Source organism: Littorina saxatilis, linkage group LG13 (genome assembly GCF_037325665.1).
Source record: "Littorina saxatilis isolate snail1 linkage group LG13, US_GU_Lsax_2.0, whole genome shotgun sequence".
NCBI classification, from domain to species: Eukaryota; Metazoa; Mollusca; class Gastropoda; order Littorinimorpha; family Littorinidae; genus Littorina; species Littorina saxatilis.
The window spans coordinates 5731522-5754021 of record NC_090257.1 but is presented as its reverse complement, the minus strand read 5'-3'; the positions used below and the strand labels follow the sequence as shown (position 1 = coordinate 5754021).

Sequence of the window (22500 nt, the reverse complement as noted above, 5' to 3'; positions counted from 1 at the left end):
GATTACACCCCCTTTGGTGAACCTCATGCACCTGTTTTTATTATACCATGCACACTATAGACTCACAGCGTTTCTCGTTTTGGTTCAATAGCAATTAAGCTTCTGTGTGTTTTAATCATGAGACAATGGACAGCTTATATATGTGACCCTCCATCACGGAATGAGTCGCATGTCACCTTTGCATGATTTTGATATTTGTACATTTTCCTGAAGAGTTTGTTATGCTCTATGCAGTGATGAAAACCGTTGTAGAAAAGAGCGAAAACTGTTTGAGTTATAAGCCTGTGACTAAGCTGACCCTCACACTGTTACCAGACACTCCCCGGACTTATATTAAGCCTAGCGCAGAACCGCGCGAGGTAACATGCGACTCATTTCGTGGTGGAGGGTCACATATTTCGTTTTCAATAACAAGCATCAAAACCGAGAGAATTCGCCATGAAATGTTCTTGATTATGACATAATGCTCTTGTTTTAAATCATGCTGACGCGTGGTGTTTTTCATTCCGTTCGACATGCAAGCATCAAAACCAATCGCCCACATGGGGAGGAGGGGGGGTGGGGTGTAATCATTGTTATATCATGCACATGTTTTAAGGGTACTGTCCTTCCCGTTTAAAACACTTGCCCAGCTTTTTCCTTGAGATACAAGGATCCAACCGTCCACTTGGACGAACGACCACAACTTTAAAAAAAAATAAAAGCCTGGCTACTTTTGGGGTAGATCTGTGTAGTATTTTGTGTGTGAATTAATTCTGTAACCGACCCCTCTATCAGCCATTTATGAAGAAAAAAAAGTCCACTGTAGACGGAAGCAGACAGGCCGATGCTGTTGGTTGGTATATCAGTGTCCGCAGAAGTAAAAGAATGCCTGTTACAGTATCCCGTGTAAAAACCAGGACAGATCAGAGTCCCATGTAAAAACCAGGACAGATCAGAGTCCCATGTAAAAAACCAGGACAGATCAGAGTCCCGTGTAAAAACCAGGACAGATCAGAGTCCCATGTAAAAACCAGGACAGATCAGAGTCCCTTGTAAAAACCAGGACAGATCAGAGTCCCATGTAAAAACCAGGACAGATCAGAGTCCCATGTAAAAACCAGGACAGATCATAGTCCCATGTAAAAACCAGGACAGATCTGAGTCCCTTGTAAAAACAGAGACAGATCAGAGTCCCATGTAAAAACCAGGACAGATCAGAGTCCCATGTAAAAACCAGGACAGATCAGAGTCCCATGTAAAAACCAGGACAGATCAGAGTCCCGTGTAAAAACCAGGACAGATCAGAGTCCCGTGTAAAAAAACAGGACAGATCAGAGTCCCGTGTAAAAACCAGGACAGATCAGAGTCCCATGTAAAAACCAGGACAGATCAGAGTCCCATGTAAAAACCAGGACAGATCAGAGTCCCATGTAAAAGCCTGGAGAGATCAGAGTCCCATGTAAAAACCAGGACAGATCAGAGTCCCGTGTAAAAACCAGGACAGATCAGAGTCCCATGTAAAAACCAGGACAGATCAGAGTCCCGTGTAAAAACCAGGACAGATCAGAGTCCCATGTAAAAACCAGGACAGATCAGAGTCCCATGTAAAAACCAGGACAGATCAGAGTCCCATGTAAAAACCAGGACAGATCAGAGTCCCATGTAAAAACCAGGACAGATCAGAGTCCCATGTAAAAACCAGGACAGATCTGAGTCCCTTGTAAAAACCAGGACAGATCTGAGTCCCATGTAAAAACCAGGACAGATCAGAGTCCCATGTAAAAACCAGGACAGATCAGAGTCCCATGTAAAAACCAGGACAGATCAGAGTCCCATGTAACAACCAGGACAGATCTGAGTCCCGTGTAAAAACCAGGACAGATCAGAGTCCCATGTAAAAACCAGGACAGATCAGAGTCCCATGTAAAAACCAGGACAGATCAGAGTCTCATGTAAAAACCAGGACAGATCTGAGTCCCGTGTAAAAACCAGGACAGATCTGAGTCCCATGTAAAAACCAGGACAGATCAGAGTCCCATGTAAAAGCCTGGAGAGATCAGAGTCCCATGTAAAAACCAGGACAGATCAGAGTCCCATGTAAAAACCAGGACAGATCTGAGTCCCGTGTAAAAACCAGGACAGATCAGAGTCCCATGTAAAAACCAGGACAGATCAGAGTCCCATGTAAAAACCAGGACAGATCATAGTCCCATGTAAAAACCAGGACAGATCTGAGTCCCTTGTAAAAACAGAGACAGATCAGAGTCCCATGTAAAAACCAGGACAGATCTGAGCCCCGTGTAAAAACCAGGACAGATCTGAGTCCCGTGTAAAAACCAGGACAGATCAGAGTCCCATGTAAAAACCAGGACAGATCAGAGTCCCATGTAAAAAACCAGGACAGATCAGAGTCCCGTGTAAAAACCAGGACAGATCTGAGTCCCGTGTAAAAACCAGGACAGATCAGAGTCCCGTGTAAAAACCAGGACAGATCAGAGTCCCATGTAAAAACCAGGACAGATCAGAGTCCCATGTAAAAACCAGGACAGATCAGAGTCCCGTGTAAAAACCAGGACAGATCAGAGTCCCATGTAAAAACCAGGACAGATCAGAGTCCCATGTAAAAACCAGGACAGATCAGAGTCCCGTGTAAAAACCAGGACAGATCAGAGTCCCATGTAAAATCCTGGAGAGATCTGTGACATTATTGGTACAGGCACACTCCTTCCCGCTCACCATCTGAGATCAAGCCAGGCTTTGATTTTGGGGAAGACCACCCTTCAACTTAGTCACATATCAAGAATGAAAAGCCTGCCATGGGTGCTCTTTGTTCATGGTGGGAGAGTTTTGATAAATCAATTTCATACAAGCCACAGCAAGCAGTCAGGGCGTTGATTTTTGGTATCAATCAATCAATATGAGGCTTATATCGCGCGTATTCCGTGGGTACAGTTCTAAGCGCAGGGATTTTTTATTTTGTTATTTTTATTTTTATTTTATGCAATTTATATCGCGCACATATTCAAGGCGCAGGGATTTATTTATGCCGTGTGAGATGGATTTTTTTTTAACACAATACATCACGCATTCACATCGGCCAGCAGATCGCAGCCATTTCGGCGCATATCCTACTTTTCACGGCCTATTATTCCAAGTCACACGGGTATTTTGGTGGACATTTTTATCTATGCCTATACAATTTTGCCAGGAAAGACCCTTTTGTCAATCGTAGGATCTTTAACGTGCACACCCCAATGTAGTGTACACGAAGGGACCTCGGTTTTTTGTCTCATCCAAAAGACTAGCACTTGAACCCACCACCTAGGTTAGGAAAGGGGGGAGAAAATTGCTAACGCCCTGACCCAGGGTCGAACTCGCAACCTCTCGCTTCCGAGCGCAAGTGCGTTACCACTCGGCCACCCGGTCCTGATTCTGTATGTGTCCAGAATGGAGAGATGGTTTCAAAGCTTAATTATTCCATTCATAAGCCTGGTCAGATCTGAGCTAGTGACCCGAAATGTTCTTAAAGAGAGGAAGTGTGCCTTTCATGTATCTTAAAAATAAGCGACAGTCGATTTACAAACTTTCCCATAGTCGTTTCAAAAGCAAGCACCAGAACCAGTCAATCATCGTGAGGTGTTCATGGTGATCATAACCATCCTGAACTCAGGTCAAAATGAGTTCGACTCATTCTATCCCTGACAGGATGCCTTTGTTTTCCTTGTCTGGCGAGGAAATCGATTTTTACATATTTAGATCTTTTCGTAATGTGTTATGGATGTAAGCAGATTCGCGTTCGTCGATAATGATTTTTCATGGTGTTGTGTAATTTTTAATTACAAAGGAATTGATATGTAAGACAGTTTCAAGTGAGCTATTTTTCGCGGCTGTATTTACTGTGCAAACAACTGGCAACAATATGGCAAAAGTGTCACGTGATAATCAACCGTTTGGTTTCCGCGCTCGCTAGAGCAGACGAATTTTTGACAGTGATGCAACCATATATTACGGTCTCATTCCGGCAGCTGTCCCAAAATTTCGACTTGTTTTGACCTTAGAACGATGTCTTTATCATAACTGTGAAGAGCAGAACGGAGATCACTGTCGAAGTCGGCCAATCTGCAATCATTTTCGTCTCGCGAACACTGCTCGAGAACCGAACCTATGGGAGATAACTCTGTATTCTTGTTTTGATAGATTCGAGTAGGACTTTAGCGTCCGGTCAGAGAGATAACTGGCGATAGCCGTTGAGCGATGATGATCAGAATGGATCATAACATGTACATGTATTGTGTAAGTTTTTGATCTGCGAAATATCGTTATGTTCAAGGTGACGCCATATGGATTGCATTGAATTTGCTGTGTGGTGGATCAATTGGTGGCGTGATCGCATGACATTGGGTGGCATATCCTTTTCGCAAACATTTGTTTAGGGGGTGAGGGGTAGCCGGGAGGTGGGGGGTGTGTGTGTGTGTGTGTGTGGGGGGGGGGGGTTCGCATACATGTACAGAGGTTGAAGAGTGGTGGTTGTTTTCTCGTTGGCTCACGTAAGTGTAGCCTATGCGATCGTAACTTTGTCTGTCTGTGCGTGCGTGCGTATGTGCGTGCGTGCGTGCGTGCGTGTGTATGTCTGTGGTAGAAACTCTAACATTTGAAGACGTCACATTACATTGACGTCACATTATGACGTAAGAGGGTTAGACGTCACGCGAAGGAAGTACTGAAAGTCTCGGTCATTATTATTTTGAGCGGGCCGAGACTAGTTGGCAGTCGTGTCCCTTGTAAGTAGGCTACATGCAGACAGACAGATCTAGATCTAGTGTCTCGCTTTCTTGCACAGTTTCACCTATGCTCTTTCTGTGTGTGTGTGTGTGTGTGTCACTGTGTGTGTGTGTGTGTGTGTGTGTGTGTGTGTGCGCCTGTCTGTATGCGTGTCTGTGTGTGTGTGTGTGAGTTTGTGTTACTGTTTGTCGATTTCTTACGTGAGCCTTGATGGCTTCGCCTCTTGTTTTTGTGTTGTTTTTGCTTGGGGGTTGGGATGTTGAGGGAGAGGGAGGGCTGCGCTGGGATTGTTTTTATTGTGTTATTATTTATTTATTTTATTTAAATGTGATTTGCGCACTGTCGAATGCTGAAAACAGGCTGATTATTGGTGTGTTTTTTTTTTATTTTATTTTTTTTTATTTTGTTGTGACCTCAGTTGCATGCAAGGCTGCTTCAACCCATGTTTTTTGCCTCTTTCGTCTTTTTTTTTTTTTTTCCTTTTATTTGGGGGGATGGGGGGGGGGGGCGGTGAGCATATCTTTCTTCATTCGTCTTTTTTTTTTCAATGAAATTTTTATTTTTTTATTTTTGTTTACATTACAGGTTACATTTCCATTAAATTACTTTTTAATTCAACAACAATCTAGCTAAGGACAATGGGGATAAATCTTTCGTAGCGCAAGTTCTTGTTGAAATACAATTTCCAATGGAATAATGCGATTTAGTTTTCTGCACATTTTTGTTATCAATAAAACATGGTTAATTAACGCTGATTCCTGACATTCTTCGATTCCGAATAATACATCTGTAATAGACAATAAGAAAGCCCGACCTGTCAGACTGTTCAAAAATTTTTCAATATAAGTCCAAAACCTTCTAATTCGGGGACATTCATTGAAAAAGGGTTCCATAACATCCAAAATATGTGGGCACTCGTTACAGTTTTTTGTTTGACATACTTTCATTGTTTGTAATAAAATATTGGTGGGATATAAATTGTGACAAATGTTCCATTGCAACACACGCAGGCGCACTTCTTTTGTCACCTGTCGTGGCAACAACCACGTCTGTTCGACAAAAACAAAATCTAGTTTTCTTTCTTTTATTGCGTTATTATTTATTTATTTGATTTAAATGTGAATTGCGCACTGTCGAATGCTGAAAACAGGCTGATTATTGGTGGGGTGTTTTTTGTTGCGATTGGTCGGATTGATTTCGTTTTTACATTTAGAGGGGGGAATCGAGACGAGGGTCGTGGTGTGTGTGTGTCTGTCTGTCTGTGTGTGCAGAGCGATTCAGACTAAACTACTGGACCGATCTTTATGAAATTTGACATGAGAGTTCCTGGGTATGATATCCTCAGAATTTTTTTTCATTTTTCTGATAAATGTCTTTGATGACGTCATATCCGGCTTTTCGTGAAAGTTGAGGCGGCACTGTCACGCTCTCATTTTTCAACCAAATTGGTTGAAAATTTGGTCAAGTAATCTCCGACGAAGCCCGGACTTCGGTATTGCATTTCAGCTTGGTGGCTTAAAAATTAATTAATGACTTTGGTCATTAAAAATCTGAAAATTGTAAAAAAATTATTTTTTTTATAAAACGATCCAAATTTACGTTCATCTTATTCTCCATCATTTTTTGATTCCAAAAACATATAAATATGTTATATTTGGATTAAAAACAAGCTCTGAAAATTAAAAATATAAAAATTATGATCAAAATTAAATTTTCGAAATCAATTTAAAAACACTTTCATCTTATTCCTTGTCGGTTCCTGATTCCAAAAACATATAGATATGATATGTTTGGATTGAAAACACGCTCACAAAGTTAAAACGAAGAGAGGTACAGAAAAGCGTGCTATCCTTCTCAGCGCAACTACTACCCCGCTCTTCTTGTCAATTTCACTGCCTTTGCCATGAGCGGTGGACTGACGATGCTACGAGTATACGGTCTTGCTGCGTTGCATTGCGTTCAGTTTCATTCTGTGAGTTCGACAGCTACTTGACTAAATGTTGTATTTTCTCCTTACGCGACTTGTTACATTTAGGCACGAGAGGTACAGCTGCGAGTGGTGTACATCAAACTGGATGAGATTGTCACGATCCAAGAACAGTTCTCTGGCATCGTCTTCCTACGGGCAAGATGGCGGGAACCTACTCTTGACAACACGACCGTACGGGTAAGCAAACATAGTATAGGCTGTTTGGGTATGGATGGATGGATGGATGGATAACCCCATATGAAATATGAAATTGGGTATTTTCTTGGGGAGAAGGGAGTAATTTGTTTGGACTTGGCTTGACTGGTTGGTATACCGGTGTCTGTCAGAGCCAGGTTTTGCAATTTGGAAAGGATAAAACGGTTTTGGTCATGACTTGAGCGATTACTGGTGTAACTGCTGTAGCTCAAAGGTGACATAATTGTGTAGCACTATCAAAGATAGGGAAAGAATATCCACGGAGGAACAGAGCACTATGAATGATGTAGGTTCTGCACAGCCCCGTTGTCCAATGGGTACCCTTATTTGAGGGATGGTCTTATTCCATGTGGAGGGGTGGTCTTATTCCATGTGGAGGGATGGTCTTATTCCATGTGGAGGGGTGGTCTTATCCCATGTGGAGGGATGGTCTTATCCCATGTGGAGGGATGGTCTTATACCATGTGGAGGGATGGTCTTATCCCATGTAGAGGGATGGTCTTATCCCATGTGGAGGGATGGTCTTATCCCATGTGGAGGGATGGTCTTATCCCATGTGGATGGATGGTCTTATCCCATGTGGAGGGATGGTCTTATCCCATGTGGATGGATGGTCTTATCCCATGTAGTGGGATGGTCTTATCCTATGTAGAGGGATGGTCTTATCCCATGTGGAGGGATGGTCTTTTCCCATGTGAATGCCTGGCCAGATCTGAGACGGTGAGCCAAACTTTTGTCACGGGAAGGAGTGTGCCTTTAATGCATCAGTACATCGTTTTTGGTCACAGAGGGGGACGGGCGCAGTGGCGTGGTGGTAAGACGTTGGCCTCCTAATCGGGAGGTCGTGAGTTCGAATCCTGGTCGCTGCCGCCTGTTGGGTTAAGAGTGCAGATTTTTCCGATCTCCCGGGTCAACTTATGGTCAGACCTGCTTAGTGACTTAACCCCCTTCGTGTGTACACGCAAGCACAAGACCAAAAGCACAAGACTAAGTCAGTGCGCACGGAAAAGATCCTGTAATCCATGTCAGAGTTCGGTGGGTTATGGAAACACGAAAATACCCAGCATGCCTACTCAACGAAAGCGGAGTGAAGCTGACTATGCTCTCAGAGTATAGTGTGGGGAACCCAAATGGGCAAACGAGCTCACACGTAACCAGACAAATTCTGGAACGCTGAAGAAGAAGAAAGAAGATCACAGATGTTTTCATGAATTAGTTTAGACGGAATAACATGGCGTGGGACGAAGGAGAGATACCAAGGAAAAGGTCCCTCAACCTTGGCTCAGGGAAAAGCAAGCTAGTAAGCAAATAAGCATACCAAAATATGAACATAGGAAGGAATACACGAACAGACAAGCAAGCTAGTAAGCAAATAAGCATACCCAATGAACATAGGAAGGAATACACGAACAGACAAGCAAGCTAGTAAGCAAATAAGCATACCAAAATATGAACATAGGAAGGAATACACGAACAGACAAGCGGCAAGCTAGTAAGCAAATAAGCATACCAAAATATGAACATAGGAAGGAATACACGAACAGACAAGCAGGCTAGTAAGCAAATAAGCATACCAAAATATGAACATTGGAAGGAATACACGAACAGACAAGCAAGCTAGTAAGCAAATAAGCATACCAAAATATGAACATAGGAAGGAATACACGAACAGACAAGCAAGCTAGTAAGCAAATAAGCATACCAAAATATGAACATAGGAAGGAATACACGAACAGACAAGCAGGCTAGTAAGCAAATAAGCATACCAAAATATGAACATAGGAAGGAATACACGAACAGACAAGCAAGCTAGTAAGCAAATAAGCATACCAAAATATGAACATAGGAAGGAATACACGAACAGACAAGCGGCAAGCTAGTAAGCAAATAAGCATACCCAATGAACATAGGAAGGAATACACGAACAGACAAAGAAACAACAAACATTGTTAAAACCTATTGACTGCTTCCAGCCAGGTATATTCCCCCGCTGCCCCGTTGGCGCTAGATCGTGACTAGATTTCCTTTTTATACACAATGTATAGGCCTTTCCCTACTCTGTGCTGGCCCACAAGCATATTTTTGTCAGATTCAAAAGCATTCTCGTTAATCTTGCGCTGGTACTTTCATGTGGGCATGCAATCAACCTTTTCTTTTCAAGCACATGCACATTTTAATGCAGCCGGAAAAAAAAGAGGAAGGGTGTTGTCGGTTTTGGGATGATAGGGAAGCACAAACAGACAGACAGAAAGAGAGAAAGACAGAGTAAACAAACAGACAGACAGACAGTAATACTCACACACACACACACACACACACACACACACACACACACACACACACACACACTTACACACACACACACACACACACACAACACACACACACGCACACAACACACACACACACACACACAACACACACATACACACACACACTTACACACACACACACACACCAACACTCACACACACACGTATGCACAAACGCAAGCACGTTCACACACACACACACACACACACACACACACACACACTCACACTCACACACACCTGTAAAATACTGGAATTTTCCTGTAAAGCTGACCCTGTCAATTGTTTCTTTGTTGCATGCCACTGCATTGATTCATGCTTGCCCTTATTCTGTTGCAAAGCATTTGGTATCGATTTGTTTCCACTTCGTTGGACTTTTGACTTTGCTTTTGAAAGCGTTCCACAATATAAATATTCAAACCCATCTATTCAAGTGAGTTGCGTGCCATAGAATGACACAGAGAATGCCACTAAAGGGAAAATGCAACATTAAAAAATTCAAATCAAAAAGAACAAGAAAAAGTGCATTTCATGATTTTCAGTCGGCAATACGTGTACGAGAAGTTCTTTGCTACAAGACATGTTGCCCCCACTCCCACCCCCCATAAGCCAACCACCATCCCCTCATCCCCCACCCCACAACACTCTTTGAATTTAGCAGGGGACTTTAGACTCCGCGGAGAAATGAAAAAGTTCAAAGTTAGTATGAACAGCGATTTATAACAAAAAGACTGTCTCTTGACAGTCACGAGGAATCGGAACGCATTTACAATCATGTTTAATAAATAACTTTGTTTTTTGACATTTAAACCACAGCACTTCTCATAAAAACAATTCTGCGCACTATCTGAGATCTGCCCATGCTACCGGCACGGTTGGCCTAGTGGTAAGGCGTCCGCCCCGTGATCGGGAGATCGTGGGTTCGAACCCCGGCCGGGTCATTCCTAAGACTTTAAATTTGGCAATCTAGTGGCTGCTCCGCCTGGCGTCTGGCATTATGGGGTTAGTGGTAGGACTGGTTGGTCCGGTGTCAGAATAATGAGACTGGGTGAGACATGAAGCCTGTGCTGCGACTTCTGTCTTGTGTGTGGCGCACGTTATATGTCAAAGCAGCTCCGCCCTGATATGGCCCTTCGTGGTCGGCTGGGCGTTAAGCAAAACAAACAACAAAAAATCTGCCCATGCTATAGATTGGATACGACTATACCTCTCCTTGCATACATACCAAAAAATAAACAGAATACATTTGTTTTGAATCAGGGCGGTGCTGCTATGACATTTAACGTGCGCCACACACAAGACAGAAGTCGCAGCACAGGCTTCATGTCTCACCCAGTCACATTATTCTGACACCGGACCAACCAGTCCTAGCACTAACCCCATAATGCCAGACGCCAGGCGGAGCAGCCACTAGATTGCCAATTTTAAAGTCTCAGGTATGACCCGGCCGGGGTTCGAACCCACGACCTCCCGATCACGGGGCGGACGCCTTACCACTAGGCCAACCGTGCCGGTTTGGTATATGTTAGTTAGCGGATAGACAGACAAGTAATTATGAGACAAAGGGAAAAAAGAAAACTTAGATGAGTATGTGTTCGATATCTGGCAAGATGGCCAGTTGCATATCTCATGTCTGTAGACTATCCACTGTGAAAAGCATTGGATTGGGTCGATATTCGTGTGAATGTTCTGTTTTGTCACAAATTGAACGTTTTATTACCTGACATTTCTTGGGTTTTTTTTTTTTGGGGGGGGGTGTTGAGGGGGGATTTCAAAAAATAAACATCCTGACTGTTTCCAGCGCAGAGTAAGGACATAATTGTTGTAATGAACTTACCATAACGCTAATTTCGCAACTTGACACAAGTGGGCTTTTGAAAAAAAATAATTCATTGATTAATAGAATCCCACTCCGCACTGAAAGCAACCAGGCTGGGTGGGGTTTTTATTTTTTATTTTTGTTAACTTTTTTTTTCAAATTGCTACAAACAAGAATGCCAATACAACTTACAGAGCACAGCAAGGTTAACTTCAAAACGTTCAGACTGTTAATTGTTGGTATGTGTCCAAGTGGAAGGATGGCTCTATCCCATGTTAACACCTGGCCGTCATCTACGGAAGGACTGTGCCTTTAAAACAAATGAGCAGGAATTGATTTTTTTTTTCAGTAATATTTTAACAGCAAAAATTAATCTCGACTCTTGTCGCTAAGATCGGTTGTCATGGAACCGCGTCGAATCTCGTTTTTCTCCCACAGAAAGCCTTGGTAGCACTGTAGTATTAAGACTGACATGTTGTGAGGGACACCGTGTTCGGCTGTTTGCTTGCTTGCTTGCTCATTTGTGTGTGTGTGTTTGTTTGTTTGTTTGTTTAATTTGTATGCAGTGTTTTGTTTGTTGTTTTGGTTGTTCGTTCATTTGCTTTGTCATTTTCTTGTTTGTTTCTTTTGGTTTTGTTTGTTTGTTTGTTTGTTTGTTTGCTTACGTCTCGATACCTCCTTTCTCAATGTTTGGATATCACCGCCACATCTAACAATAACTAATACTTGTGGTGGTCCTTTTGGTGGTCCTTTTGGTGGTCCTTTTGGTGGTCCTTTTGGTGGTCCTTTTGGTGGTCCTTTTGCTGGTCCTTTTGGTGGTCCTTTTGGTGGTTCTTTTGGTGGTCCTTTTGGTGGTCCTTTTAGTGGTACTTTTGCTGGTCCTTTTGGTGGTCCTTTTGCTGGTCCTTTTGGTGGTCCTTTTGGTGGTTCTTTTGGTGGTTCTTTTGGTGGTCCTTGTGGTGGTCCTTTTGGTGGTCCTTTTGGTGGTCCTTTTGGTGGTCCTTTTGGTGGTCCTTTTGGTGGTCCTTTTGCTGGTCCTTTTGGTGGTCCTTTTGCTGGTCCTTGTGGTGGTCCTTTTGGTGGTCGTTGTAGACAGGTTCGACTGTAGCTGAATTATGTCTGCTTTCTGAGCACAGTGGTCATTGTTCATGAATTACTGTTGTAACTGGCACCTTTGTCAAACTGCGAAATTCATTCAGCATGATTTGTTTTTTCTGAACGAGAAGCAGCCAGACTGTTGAATATTGTGTGTGTAAGGACTGGGTGGCCGAGTGGTAAACGCACTTGCCTCGGAAGCGAGAGGTTGCGAGTTCGACCCTGGGTCAGGCCGCAATTTTCTCCCCCCATTCCTAACCTAGGTGGTGGGTTCAAGTGCTAGTCTTTCGGATGAGACGAAAAACCGAGGTCCCGTGTACACTACATTGGGGTGTGCACGTTAAAGATCCCACGATTGACAAAAGGGTCTTTCCTGGCAAAATTGTATAGACATATATAAAAATGTCCACCAAATACCCGTGTGACTTGGAATAATAGGCCGTGAAAAGTATATACTCGCCTAACACGCTTGAGATTTACTGGCCGATGTGAATGCGTGATATATTGTGTAAAAAAATCCATCTCACATGGCATATTGTAAACGCCATGAGCCTCCCTCTGGGAGGGTATGTGCGTAGAAATACTCACTAATAAATGTGTGTGTGTGTGTGTGTGTGTGTGTGTGTGTGTGACGGTGTGTGTGTGTGTGACTGTGTGTGTGTGAGTGACTGTGTGTGTATGTGTGTGTGTGTGTATGTGTGCGTGCGTGCGTGCGTGCGTGCGTGCATGCGTGCGTGCGTGCGTGCGTGCGTGTGTGCGTGTGTGTGTGTGTGTGTGTCTGTGACTGTGTGTGACTGTGTGTCATTGTGTGTGTGTGTCTGTGACTGTGTGTGACTGTGTGTCAGTGTGACTGTGTGTGTATGTGTGTGTGTGTGTTTGTGTGTGTGTTTGTATGTGTGTGTGTATGTGTCCGTGCGTGCGTGCGTGCGTGCGTGCGTGTTTGTGCGTGTCCAATCAGAAGAATGCCGCCTTTCGTGGCCTGGTAGCTCAGTTGGTAGAACACGGCATGGACTTATGATCCTTGGGTCACGTGTTCGAATTCAGGGCCGGTACGGACACGGGTCAGTCAACATTATGTGCAGACTAAGAGGCGGTATCCATGTCCCACCACCATGTCACCACAGTGGCACGTAAAACACCTCGGCCATTTTGCCGTCAGAGCAGATGCGTGGCTGACTGCAACCGAACTTTCCCTCCCTATCTTTCTGTCCTTCCATCCTATTTGCAGGACGTGGACAAGGTGAACTGGGCAGCGTGCTGGGACCCCAAGCTGGACATCCAGAACGTCAAAGGAGAACCCAAGGCTTCCAAGTGGAGGGAGTTGGAGTTCGGACCCAACGGAGAGGTGTACGTGGTGGAGAGACTCCGGGTCAAGGGAGCTTTCGCTGAACAGATGGAGCTGGCTCACTTTCCTTTTGACTTGCAGGTGAGGTCTGACAAACAAAGGGAAGTAATAATAATAATAATAATAATAATAATAATTGTCAGTAAGTACTGGTGTCACATGACTGATGTGAACCAGTTGATTGGCTAATGGCGATGCGCTAAAACTGTTAGCGCACTCTTGGAGTGCGCTAACTTTTCCACAGAGCGTATTCTTACGCCCTTTACCTAAGCAAGACTGTGCTCTCATCCGCAGAATTAATTACTGACATGTAGCTTATATTTTCCACAATACCAAATGACCATAAATTCCCTGCTTCTCAATTAAAGCAGAAGTGGGTTTTTTTCTGACAGATTGCATGTGCCTGTGCCACAGTGCGGCTGCCACTGATCTAAAAATACAAGCCGCTGTGTTTCATCTAATTCTCGCCGACTTGCATAGATTCTTCTCATCGTGTTAGTGGCATGTAGCTTATCATCCACATTACCAAATGATGAGTTAATATAAAATTCCCACCCGCTAGCAGAAAACACAAGTGTTATTCCGATAACGTACCAGCTAGACCAGTTTGGAAGACTGACTCGATCGACTCTGTCATACGTAGCCGCACTGACTACACTGAAATACGACTGCATCAGTTCAGTAAATGAATGGTTTCCGAATTATTATTTCAAGGCAAGAACAATCGTAATCGAAAACGTGTAGGGTTCAGAACGTTCTTGCCATTATAAGATTTATTACCAGCGTGCCTCGTGCGTGCAGACTCAGTCAGTGCAGACTGCATGCAGTGGTTTGATTGCCCTAGCAGACGACATAAACCCCGCTCAGCAAATTAACATGTTGGGCAAATGTGAACGAAAAAACGATGGGGATATAATACGTGTAGGGTTCAGAGCATTCTTACCGTTCATATTTAGTATCAGACTCCCCGATGAGTGAAGATAAAACACGAGAAATATGCCACATTTGTTTTGAAAATGTGCGAACCGTCGAGTCCCGCGGCTTCGAGTCAATTCAAGGGGAGTCACTCCGCACAGTCAATCCGTCGAAGCTCGACTGGAGGTTTCGAATCGCAAATAATGAAGAGCACAGCCCTTTCTCCGAGTTCAAATGAGGTCTCTCTGAAAGATCATCACTGTTCAGATTGACGCTACACTGGAATTTACCAACAGAAATTAAAATGCGTGTGACGAAAGCACGACACACTTGAGACACCCCACACAAAAGTAGATCTTTACTGTACACGACCTGACCACACAGTTATGCCTATTCAAATGCGCGTTGCAAAATGTGCGCTTGGAATCTTCTTTTTTCTATGGCGGTACTGACAATATCGTTATTGAAACAATCCCAGTGCACTAAGGGATTTATAGAGCAAATCTCGAAAATAATTATTGAACTCAGCGCTATGCGCTTCGTTCAATAATGAATTTTCTCGATTTGCTCTATAAATCCCTTAGTGCACTGGGATGTCTCAATAACTTAAATAATAATAATAATAATAATAATAATAATAATAATGCATAATATTTCTATAGCGCATGTATCCAGGGTTTAACCCTGCTCAAAGCGCTGTACAATCAAAATCGTAAAGTCAATCAAGTACCGTAAACTACCTTGTAAACGCCCAGTATTGGTTTAAACAGTTTTTGTTATTCAGTTGCATAAATACAAAGCTGTAATTGAATGTTGTAATAAAGGAGCACAACAAGATAAACTTATAAATGTGCTCTTAGAAACAAACGAGTAATGTGGCGGACGATATTGTAAATGCCCAGTACTGAGCAAATGCAAAGCGGGTAGACACTTTTGAACAACAACATATCCCATTAACATGTTTATTTCTTGTGATTATATACAGCTAAATTTTTTTACCTGGAACTGATTCTGCACAAGGTACAGTACCTATAGTAAACGCCCACTACCTACTTTCGATCAAATTTACTGCATAAGGGGGTGGGCGTTTACACGGTAGTTTACGGTAAGTTCTTTAAATGCATACGACATGTGTAATAAAGAGTAAGTGAGTTGTGCGGAACCGCTCTCTTAGCTAGCACCCGAGAGAAGAACAAGCATTGAAATGAACAAGCGACTTTCATCCTTCAAAATTAATATAGGTGAAGGTTGTTTCCTGAAAACCATTCAGAGCCGAGAGCCGTCAAGGAGGCTTGAAAAGAAGCTCTTATCTTTTCAAACGTGTTACTTCAAATCTTATTTACAAATCTTCATCTTGGACGGGAAAGTTGTGAATGCTGATAATTATTGGGCAACGTCAATTTTACGCTGCGCAAAGCTTTGGCGCTGAATTTTTGGTAAAAAGATATCGCGCAGTCCACTTCGGGCTCAATTAATGGGATTTTTTTTCACCCCTAGCCCTACACATAATTATATCGAAGAGGGGGCGTGGGAGGGGGGGAGTAATATTAATCACTCGAAGGCATTAATTATATTTAGTCAAGTTTTGACTAAATATTTTAACATCGAGGGGGAATCGAAACGAGGGTCGTGGTGTATGTGCGTGCGTGTGTGTGTGTGTGTGTGTGTGTGTGTGTGTGTAGAGCGATTCAGACTAAACTACTGGACCGATCTTTATGAAATTTGACATGAGAGTTCCTTGGTATGAAATCCCCGAACGTTTTTTTCATTTTTTTGATCAATGTCTTTGATGACGTCATATCCGGCTTTTCGTGAAAGTTGAGGCGGCACTGTCACGCCCTCATTTTTCAACCAAATTGGTTGAAATTTTGGTCAAGTAATCTTCGACGAAGCCCGGACTTCGGTATTGCATTTCAGCTTGGTGGCTTAAAAATTAATTAATGACTTTGGTCATTAAAAATCTGAAAATTGTAAAAAAAAATAAAAATTTATAAAACGATCCAAATTTACGTTTATCTTATTCTCCATCATTTGCTTATTCCAAAAACATATAAATATGTTATATTCGGATTAAAAACAAGCTCTGAAAATTAAATATATAAAAATTATTATCAAAATTAAATTGTCCAAATCAATTTAAAAACACTTTCATCTTATTCCTTGTCGGTTCCTGATTCCAAAAACATATAGATATATGATATGTTTCGATTAAAAACACGCTCAGAAAGTTAAAACAAAGAGAGGTACAGAAAAGCGTGCTATCCTTCTTAGCGCAACAACTACCCCGCTCTTCTTGTCAATGTCACTGCCTTTGCCATGAGCGGTGGACTGACGATGCTACGAGTATACGGTCTTGCTGAAAAATGGCATTGCGTTCAGTTTCATTCTGTGAGTTTGACAGCTACTTGACTAAATGTTGTATTTTCGCCTAACGCGACTTGTTTTCTTTGTCAACACGACTTGTTGCAGGACCTGTCCGTCCTTGTGACCTCTGAGCTGAAGGAGCATGAAATCCACTTGGTGGAGGACGAGCATGATATTAGCATTGTGGACATCAACGCCTTCGCTGATGACCAGGTGCGGGGTTTGGCGGCTGCTTGCTTGTTTGCTTTGCTGGGCCGGGGTGCACAAGAAAGGTACCAACCGGGTGGGAGCCAGCCGCGGTGTTGGATTGGTTGAAATTGAGATTTGTTGTCACCCGATTGGGTTGCACCCACTTTTGGTTCGTGCACCTCAGCCCAGGTATGGTTGCTTGCTTGCTTGCTTGTTTGTGGGGTATCAAAACGATTGTGGGGCAGGAGGAAGGGAGGAGAGAGAGAGGGGGGAGGGGTGGGCAAGAGAGAAAGGGAGAGAGAGTGGACAAGAGAGATATTTAGAGAGGGGAAGAGAGAGGCAGAAAGAGAGAGAGAAACAGAGAGGGCGGAGGGGGGGGGGGGAGAGGAAAGAGAGAGAGCAACAGGGAGTGGGGTGGGGGAGTGACCGAAAGATAGTTGCAAACAGCCGAAACAGAGTAGAGCTGGACAGACAGACATGGATAGTAGGGGGCGTGAAAGAAAGAGGCATATTGCAGAAAGAAAGAGAGAAATCACGCCAATTAGAACACACAATGAGATCTTTAATTAAAATGTCACAGGAGTGGGACCTTCACCCCTGTGTGTGGACAGAGCCCAAGGTCACGGTCAAGTCAGAATACACGCAGTTCGCTCACAGCAAGCCCGGTCTGTACTTCAAATGCTGTGCCACTCGGCTTGCTGGCTACTTCGTCTGGAACATCATGTTTGTCATGGTAACTATTTTGTTGAGTTGTTAATTAATGCTAGCTAAACCACTGTATTTCAAATGCTGTACCACTCGGCTTGCTGGCTACTTCGTCTGGAACATCATGTTTGTCATGGTAAGTTGTTGAGTTGTTAATTAATGATAGACCACTGTTTTTCAAATGCTGTGCTACTCGGCTTCTTGGCTACTTCGTCTGGAATATCATGTTTGTCATGCTAAGTTGTTGAGTTGTTAATTAATGATAGACCTCTGTATTTCAAATGCTGTGCCACTCGGCTTGCTGGCTACTTCGTCTGGAACATCATGTTTGTCATGCTAAGTTGTTGAGTTGTTAATTAATGATAGCTATACCACTGTATTTCAAATGCTGTGCCACTCGGCTTGCTGGCTACTTCGTCTGGAACATCATGTTTGTCATGCTAAGTTGTTGAGTTGTTAATTAATGATAGACCACTGTATTTCAAATGCTGTGCCACTCGGCTTGCTGGCTACTTCGTCTGGAATATCATGTTTGTCATGCTAAGTTGTTGAGTTGTTAATTAATGATAGCCCATACCGATACGTGCACAGCCTAGCGCTGACCTTACGAGTAATGTTCTCCTGCTGATATGGTCAAGGTAACGATACAAACTTCGTTCTCGAAATCCTTTCTCAGTTTCCTGAAGAGATGCAGGAGTGACAGAATAATTATGTGACGCCACTATTCGCATTATCATTGGTGGGGAACTGTTCCGCACCATTTTGCTAGTTGGGAGCGACGTGTTCCGGTTGTGGATAGTCGCTATTTTTCATTCGCACTGGATTGCGCGCGAAGGTAGGTGGGTCAGCCAGACCCTTCTCACAATATCTGGCGCATCACGTCACAGAATGGCTGGACTACCTTGAAATACTATAGACATGATGTCCGGGGTTCTAGAATGTCCACAAACATGCTTCATGTGACGAAAATGTCTGTTATAGACACGTTTTTGGTGTTTTTGTCGTAAATCAAGTTGTGTTGACCACAGAGATTGTCATGTGGCGTGAGACCAATGCTGAAAATATGTGACCCTCCACCACGAAATGAGTCGCATGTCACCTCGCGCGGTTCTGCGCTAGGCTTGATATAAGTCCGGAGAGTGTATGGTAACAGTGTGAGGGTCACCTTAGTCACAGGCGTATAACTCAAACAGTTTCCGCTCTTTTCTAAAACGGTTTTCACCACTGGATAGAGCATAACAAACTCTTTAGGAAAATGTAAAAATATGAAAATCATGCAAAGGTGACATGCGACTCATTCCGTGGTGGAGGGTCACATATGTTTTCATTATACCAAACGCAATCAGTAAGGTTTAGACTAGCTTGTAATTTGATTATTTGATTGAGACCATGTTCCTGTTGGGGGCATTTTTTCAGCGAGGACTCCGGTTGTGCACAAAGCGGCAGAACAGACAAAATAATGCTTATCTCGTCTTTGTCTCTAGTGCGGGGGAAAGAAAATGGCATTATGAGAACGTTCAAATGTTCTTTGATGATAATAATTGCAAGAGACAGAACAAGAAAACAATACAAAATGTCCTCACCAGAAAACAGCAACAAGAATACATAAACAAGAGCTAGTTTCGACTTTTCGTCAGTCTTCGTCAGCACAGCGTCTCTCTCTCTCTCTCTCTCTCTCTCTCTCTCTCTCTCTCTCTCTCTCTCTCTCTCTCTCTCTCTCTCTCTCTCTCTCTCTCTCTCTCGGTTATTTTTGAGTTCTCCTTATGTAATTCCTTAAATGCACATTGTGTTGCATTCCATACAATGTATTTCTGTATTTTATATGATTGAATTTATATTTTTAATGTACGTCTGTCTTTATGTGTTGTATAAAGGACAGGTTGGAAGAATAGGCTTTGCCTAAAACCTTTATCCTTTTGTAATAAAGTTCTGAGTCTGAGTCTGAGTCTCTCTCTCTCTCTCTCTCTCTCTCTCTCTCTCTCTCTCTCTCTCTCTCTCTCTCTCTCTCTCTCTCTCTCTCTCTCTCTCTCTCTCTCTCTCTCTCTCTCTTTAAATCTCAGCGAGGGCTGGATGTAAAAAAGCAGTATACTTGCTTATCTATTACCCTCGATAATAAAGATTTTGTCTTGTCTTGTCTCTCTTTCTCTCTTTCTCTCTCTCTCTCTCTCTCTTCTGTCATTCTAGATCATTATTCTCCTTTTTTCTGTTCATTATTTTGATTGTGTGTATTGGATGCCTTTCAGTCTGTGATCAGCCTGTTATCCCTCATTTGATTGTGTGTATTGGATACCTTTCAGTCTGTGATCAGCGTGTTATCCCTCATTTGATTGTGTGTATTGGATGCCTTTCAGTCTGTGATCAGCCTGTTATCCCTAGTGACCTTCGCGGTGAGCCGAACACTTCCCCAGAACAGAATCCAGTTGTCGTTTATCCTCATGCTCGCGAGTGTCACCTTTAAGTTCGCTGCCAGCAACTCCGTGCCAAAAATATCCTATCTCACTCATTTGGTGAGTACGTGTACGTGTATGGAGATTGTGCTGTGTGATTAATGTTTCGGGGAGGAGGGCTGGGGTTGGGGAGTGGGGGGTCTGGGGCCGGGGGTGGGGGTGGGGGGTGGTGGATGGGTTTGTGTGTGTATTAGTGGTTGTGGGCGTGTGTGTGTGTGTGTGTGCGTGTGTGTGTGTGTGCGTGTGTCAGTGTGTCAGTGTGTGTGCCACGGTGTGTGTGTGTGTGTGTGTGTGTGTGTGTGCGTCAGTGTGAGTGTGTGTGTGTGTGTGGTTGTGTGCGTGTGTGTGTGCGTCAGTGTGCGTGTGTGTGTGGTATGTGTGTGTGTGTGTGTGCGTGTGTGTGTGTGTGTGTGTGTGCGTCAGTGTGCGTGTGTGAGTGTGAGTGTGTGTGTGTGTGTGTGTGTGTGTGTGTGTGTGTGTGTGTGTGAATGGGTGGGTGGGTGTCGGATATAGATAGTGTTACATGTATTTAAGAAATCATTGTGGTAACATTAACAGGATCATTACATATTTTGGTGCACAGCTTAATTTCAGAAACCACTGTTGTTTGAATCAGCATAGAAGCAAATGTTATTGAACTAAGTTTAATGTATTAACAATGACAGAAATTATACGTCTTTCATACACTGAATCAGTTGTTTATAAACGTGTGGGGTTTTTTGTTCCTCGAACACTGACACAAAAATATTTCTTATCTGTAACTGCCTATTAAAAATACTTTCCAACGGTAAAAACTAATTTATTTTTATGTTTGTATATATACTAACACACATCTTTTCCAATCAAGATAATGTGGTTCAATGTATACATAGTTGCCTTTTTAACCATTACAAAATGCATACCTAATAGAATATCACTAATCTTAATTTCTAAAGTACGAAAAATAATTTCTTCAATAAACTTCCAGAATCTGTAAACAACCGGGCATTCAACAAAGAAGTGTTTAATGAAATCTATTACATCACGACAATAATTACATTTATTAGTTTCTGTTACTTTCATTTCACACAGGAGAATGTTGGTCGGATAAATGTTGTGCATAAATTTCCAGTGTAAAACTCTTAATCTTGTTTCTTGTGTAGACTGACAGTCAACTATCCAAAATCGTTCAGTTTTTGTGTTTTTACACCCCCGGTATAGGGGTGTGTATAGGATTCGCTTGATGTGTTTGTGTGTTTGTGTTCGCATATAGATCTCAAGAATGAACGGACCGATCGTCACCAAACTTGGTGAACAGGTTCTATACATTCCTGAGACGGTCCTTACAAAAATTGGGACCAGTCAAACACACGGTTAGGGAGTTATTGGTGGATTAAGATTCTACAAGGACTTATACAGGCACATCTTCATGGTCAAAGGGAAATAACCATTCTCACTCAGTCACTGCCACCAACTGAGAAGGTTATTTCCCTTTGTTTCTTGTTGTTTTTGTAATTTACCCAATTCAAGTGTTTTTACATTTAGTCAAGTTATGACTAAATGTTTTAACATTGAGGGGGGAATCGAGACGAGGGTCGTGGTGTATGTATGTGTGTGTGTGTGTGTGTGTGTGTGTGTGTGTGTGTGTGTGTGTGTGTGTGTGTGTGTGTGTGTGTGTGTGTGTGACAGTGTGTGTCTGTCTGTCTGTGCGTGTGTGTGTGTAGAACGATTCAGACTAAACTACTGAACCGATCTTTATGAAATTTTACATGAGAGTTCCTGGGAATGATATCCCCGGATTTTTTTTTCTTTTTTTCGATAAATGTCTTTGATGACGTCATATCCGGCTTTTTGTAAAAGTTGAGGCGGAACTGTCACACCCTCATTTTTCAATCAAATTGATTGAAATTTTGGCCAAGCAATCTTCGACAAAGGCCGGACTTCGGTATTGCATTTCAGCTTGGTGGCATAAAAATTAATTAATGACTTTGGTTATTAAAAACCTGAAAATTGTAAAAAAAAAAAAAAAATTATAAAACGATCCAAATTTACGTTCATCTTATTCTTCATCATTTCCTGATTCCAAAAACATATAAATATGTTATATTTGGATTAAAAACAAGCTCTGAAAATTAAAAATATAAAAATTATGATCAAAATTAAATTTCCGAAATCGATTTTAAAATTCTTTCATCTTATTCCTTGTCGGTTCCTGATTCCAAAAACATATAGATATGATATGTTTGGTTTAAAAACACGCTCAGAAAGTTAAAAACGAAGAGAGGTACAGTAAAGCGTGCTATGAAGCACAGCGCAACCGCTACCGCGCCAAACAGGCTCGTCACTTTCACTGCCTTTTGCACTAGCGGCGGACTACGTTC

At 42.6% G+C, this 22500-nt stretch overlaps 1 protein-coding gene across 1 annotated transcript in view; it reads left to right on the top strand.

The window, feature by feature from the left end:
- The window catches only part of LOC138945947 (cys-loop ligand-gated ion channel-like), a 29014-nt gene that overhangs the window by 3516 nt on the left and 2998 nt on the right, over positions 1 to 22500 (top strand). The window contains exons 2-6 of the mRNA XM_070317484.1: positions 6800 to 6931; positions 13404 to 13601; positions 16905 to 17012; positions 17569 to 17721; positions 20045 to 20200. Coding sequence (XP_070173585.1) covers positions 6800 to 6931; positions 13404 to 13601; positions 16905 to 17012; positions 17569 to 17721; positions 20045 to 20200 — 747 coding nt within the window. The remainder of the gene's footprint in view (positions 1 to 6799; positions 6932 to 13403; positions 13602 to 16904; positions 17013 to 17568; positions 17722 to 20044; positions 20201 to 22500) is intronic.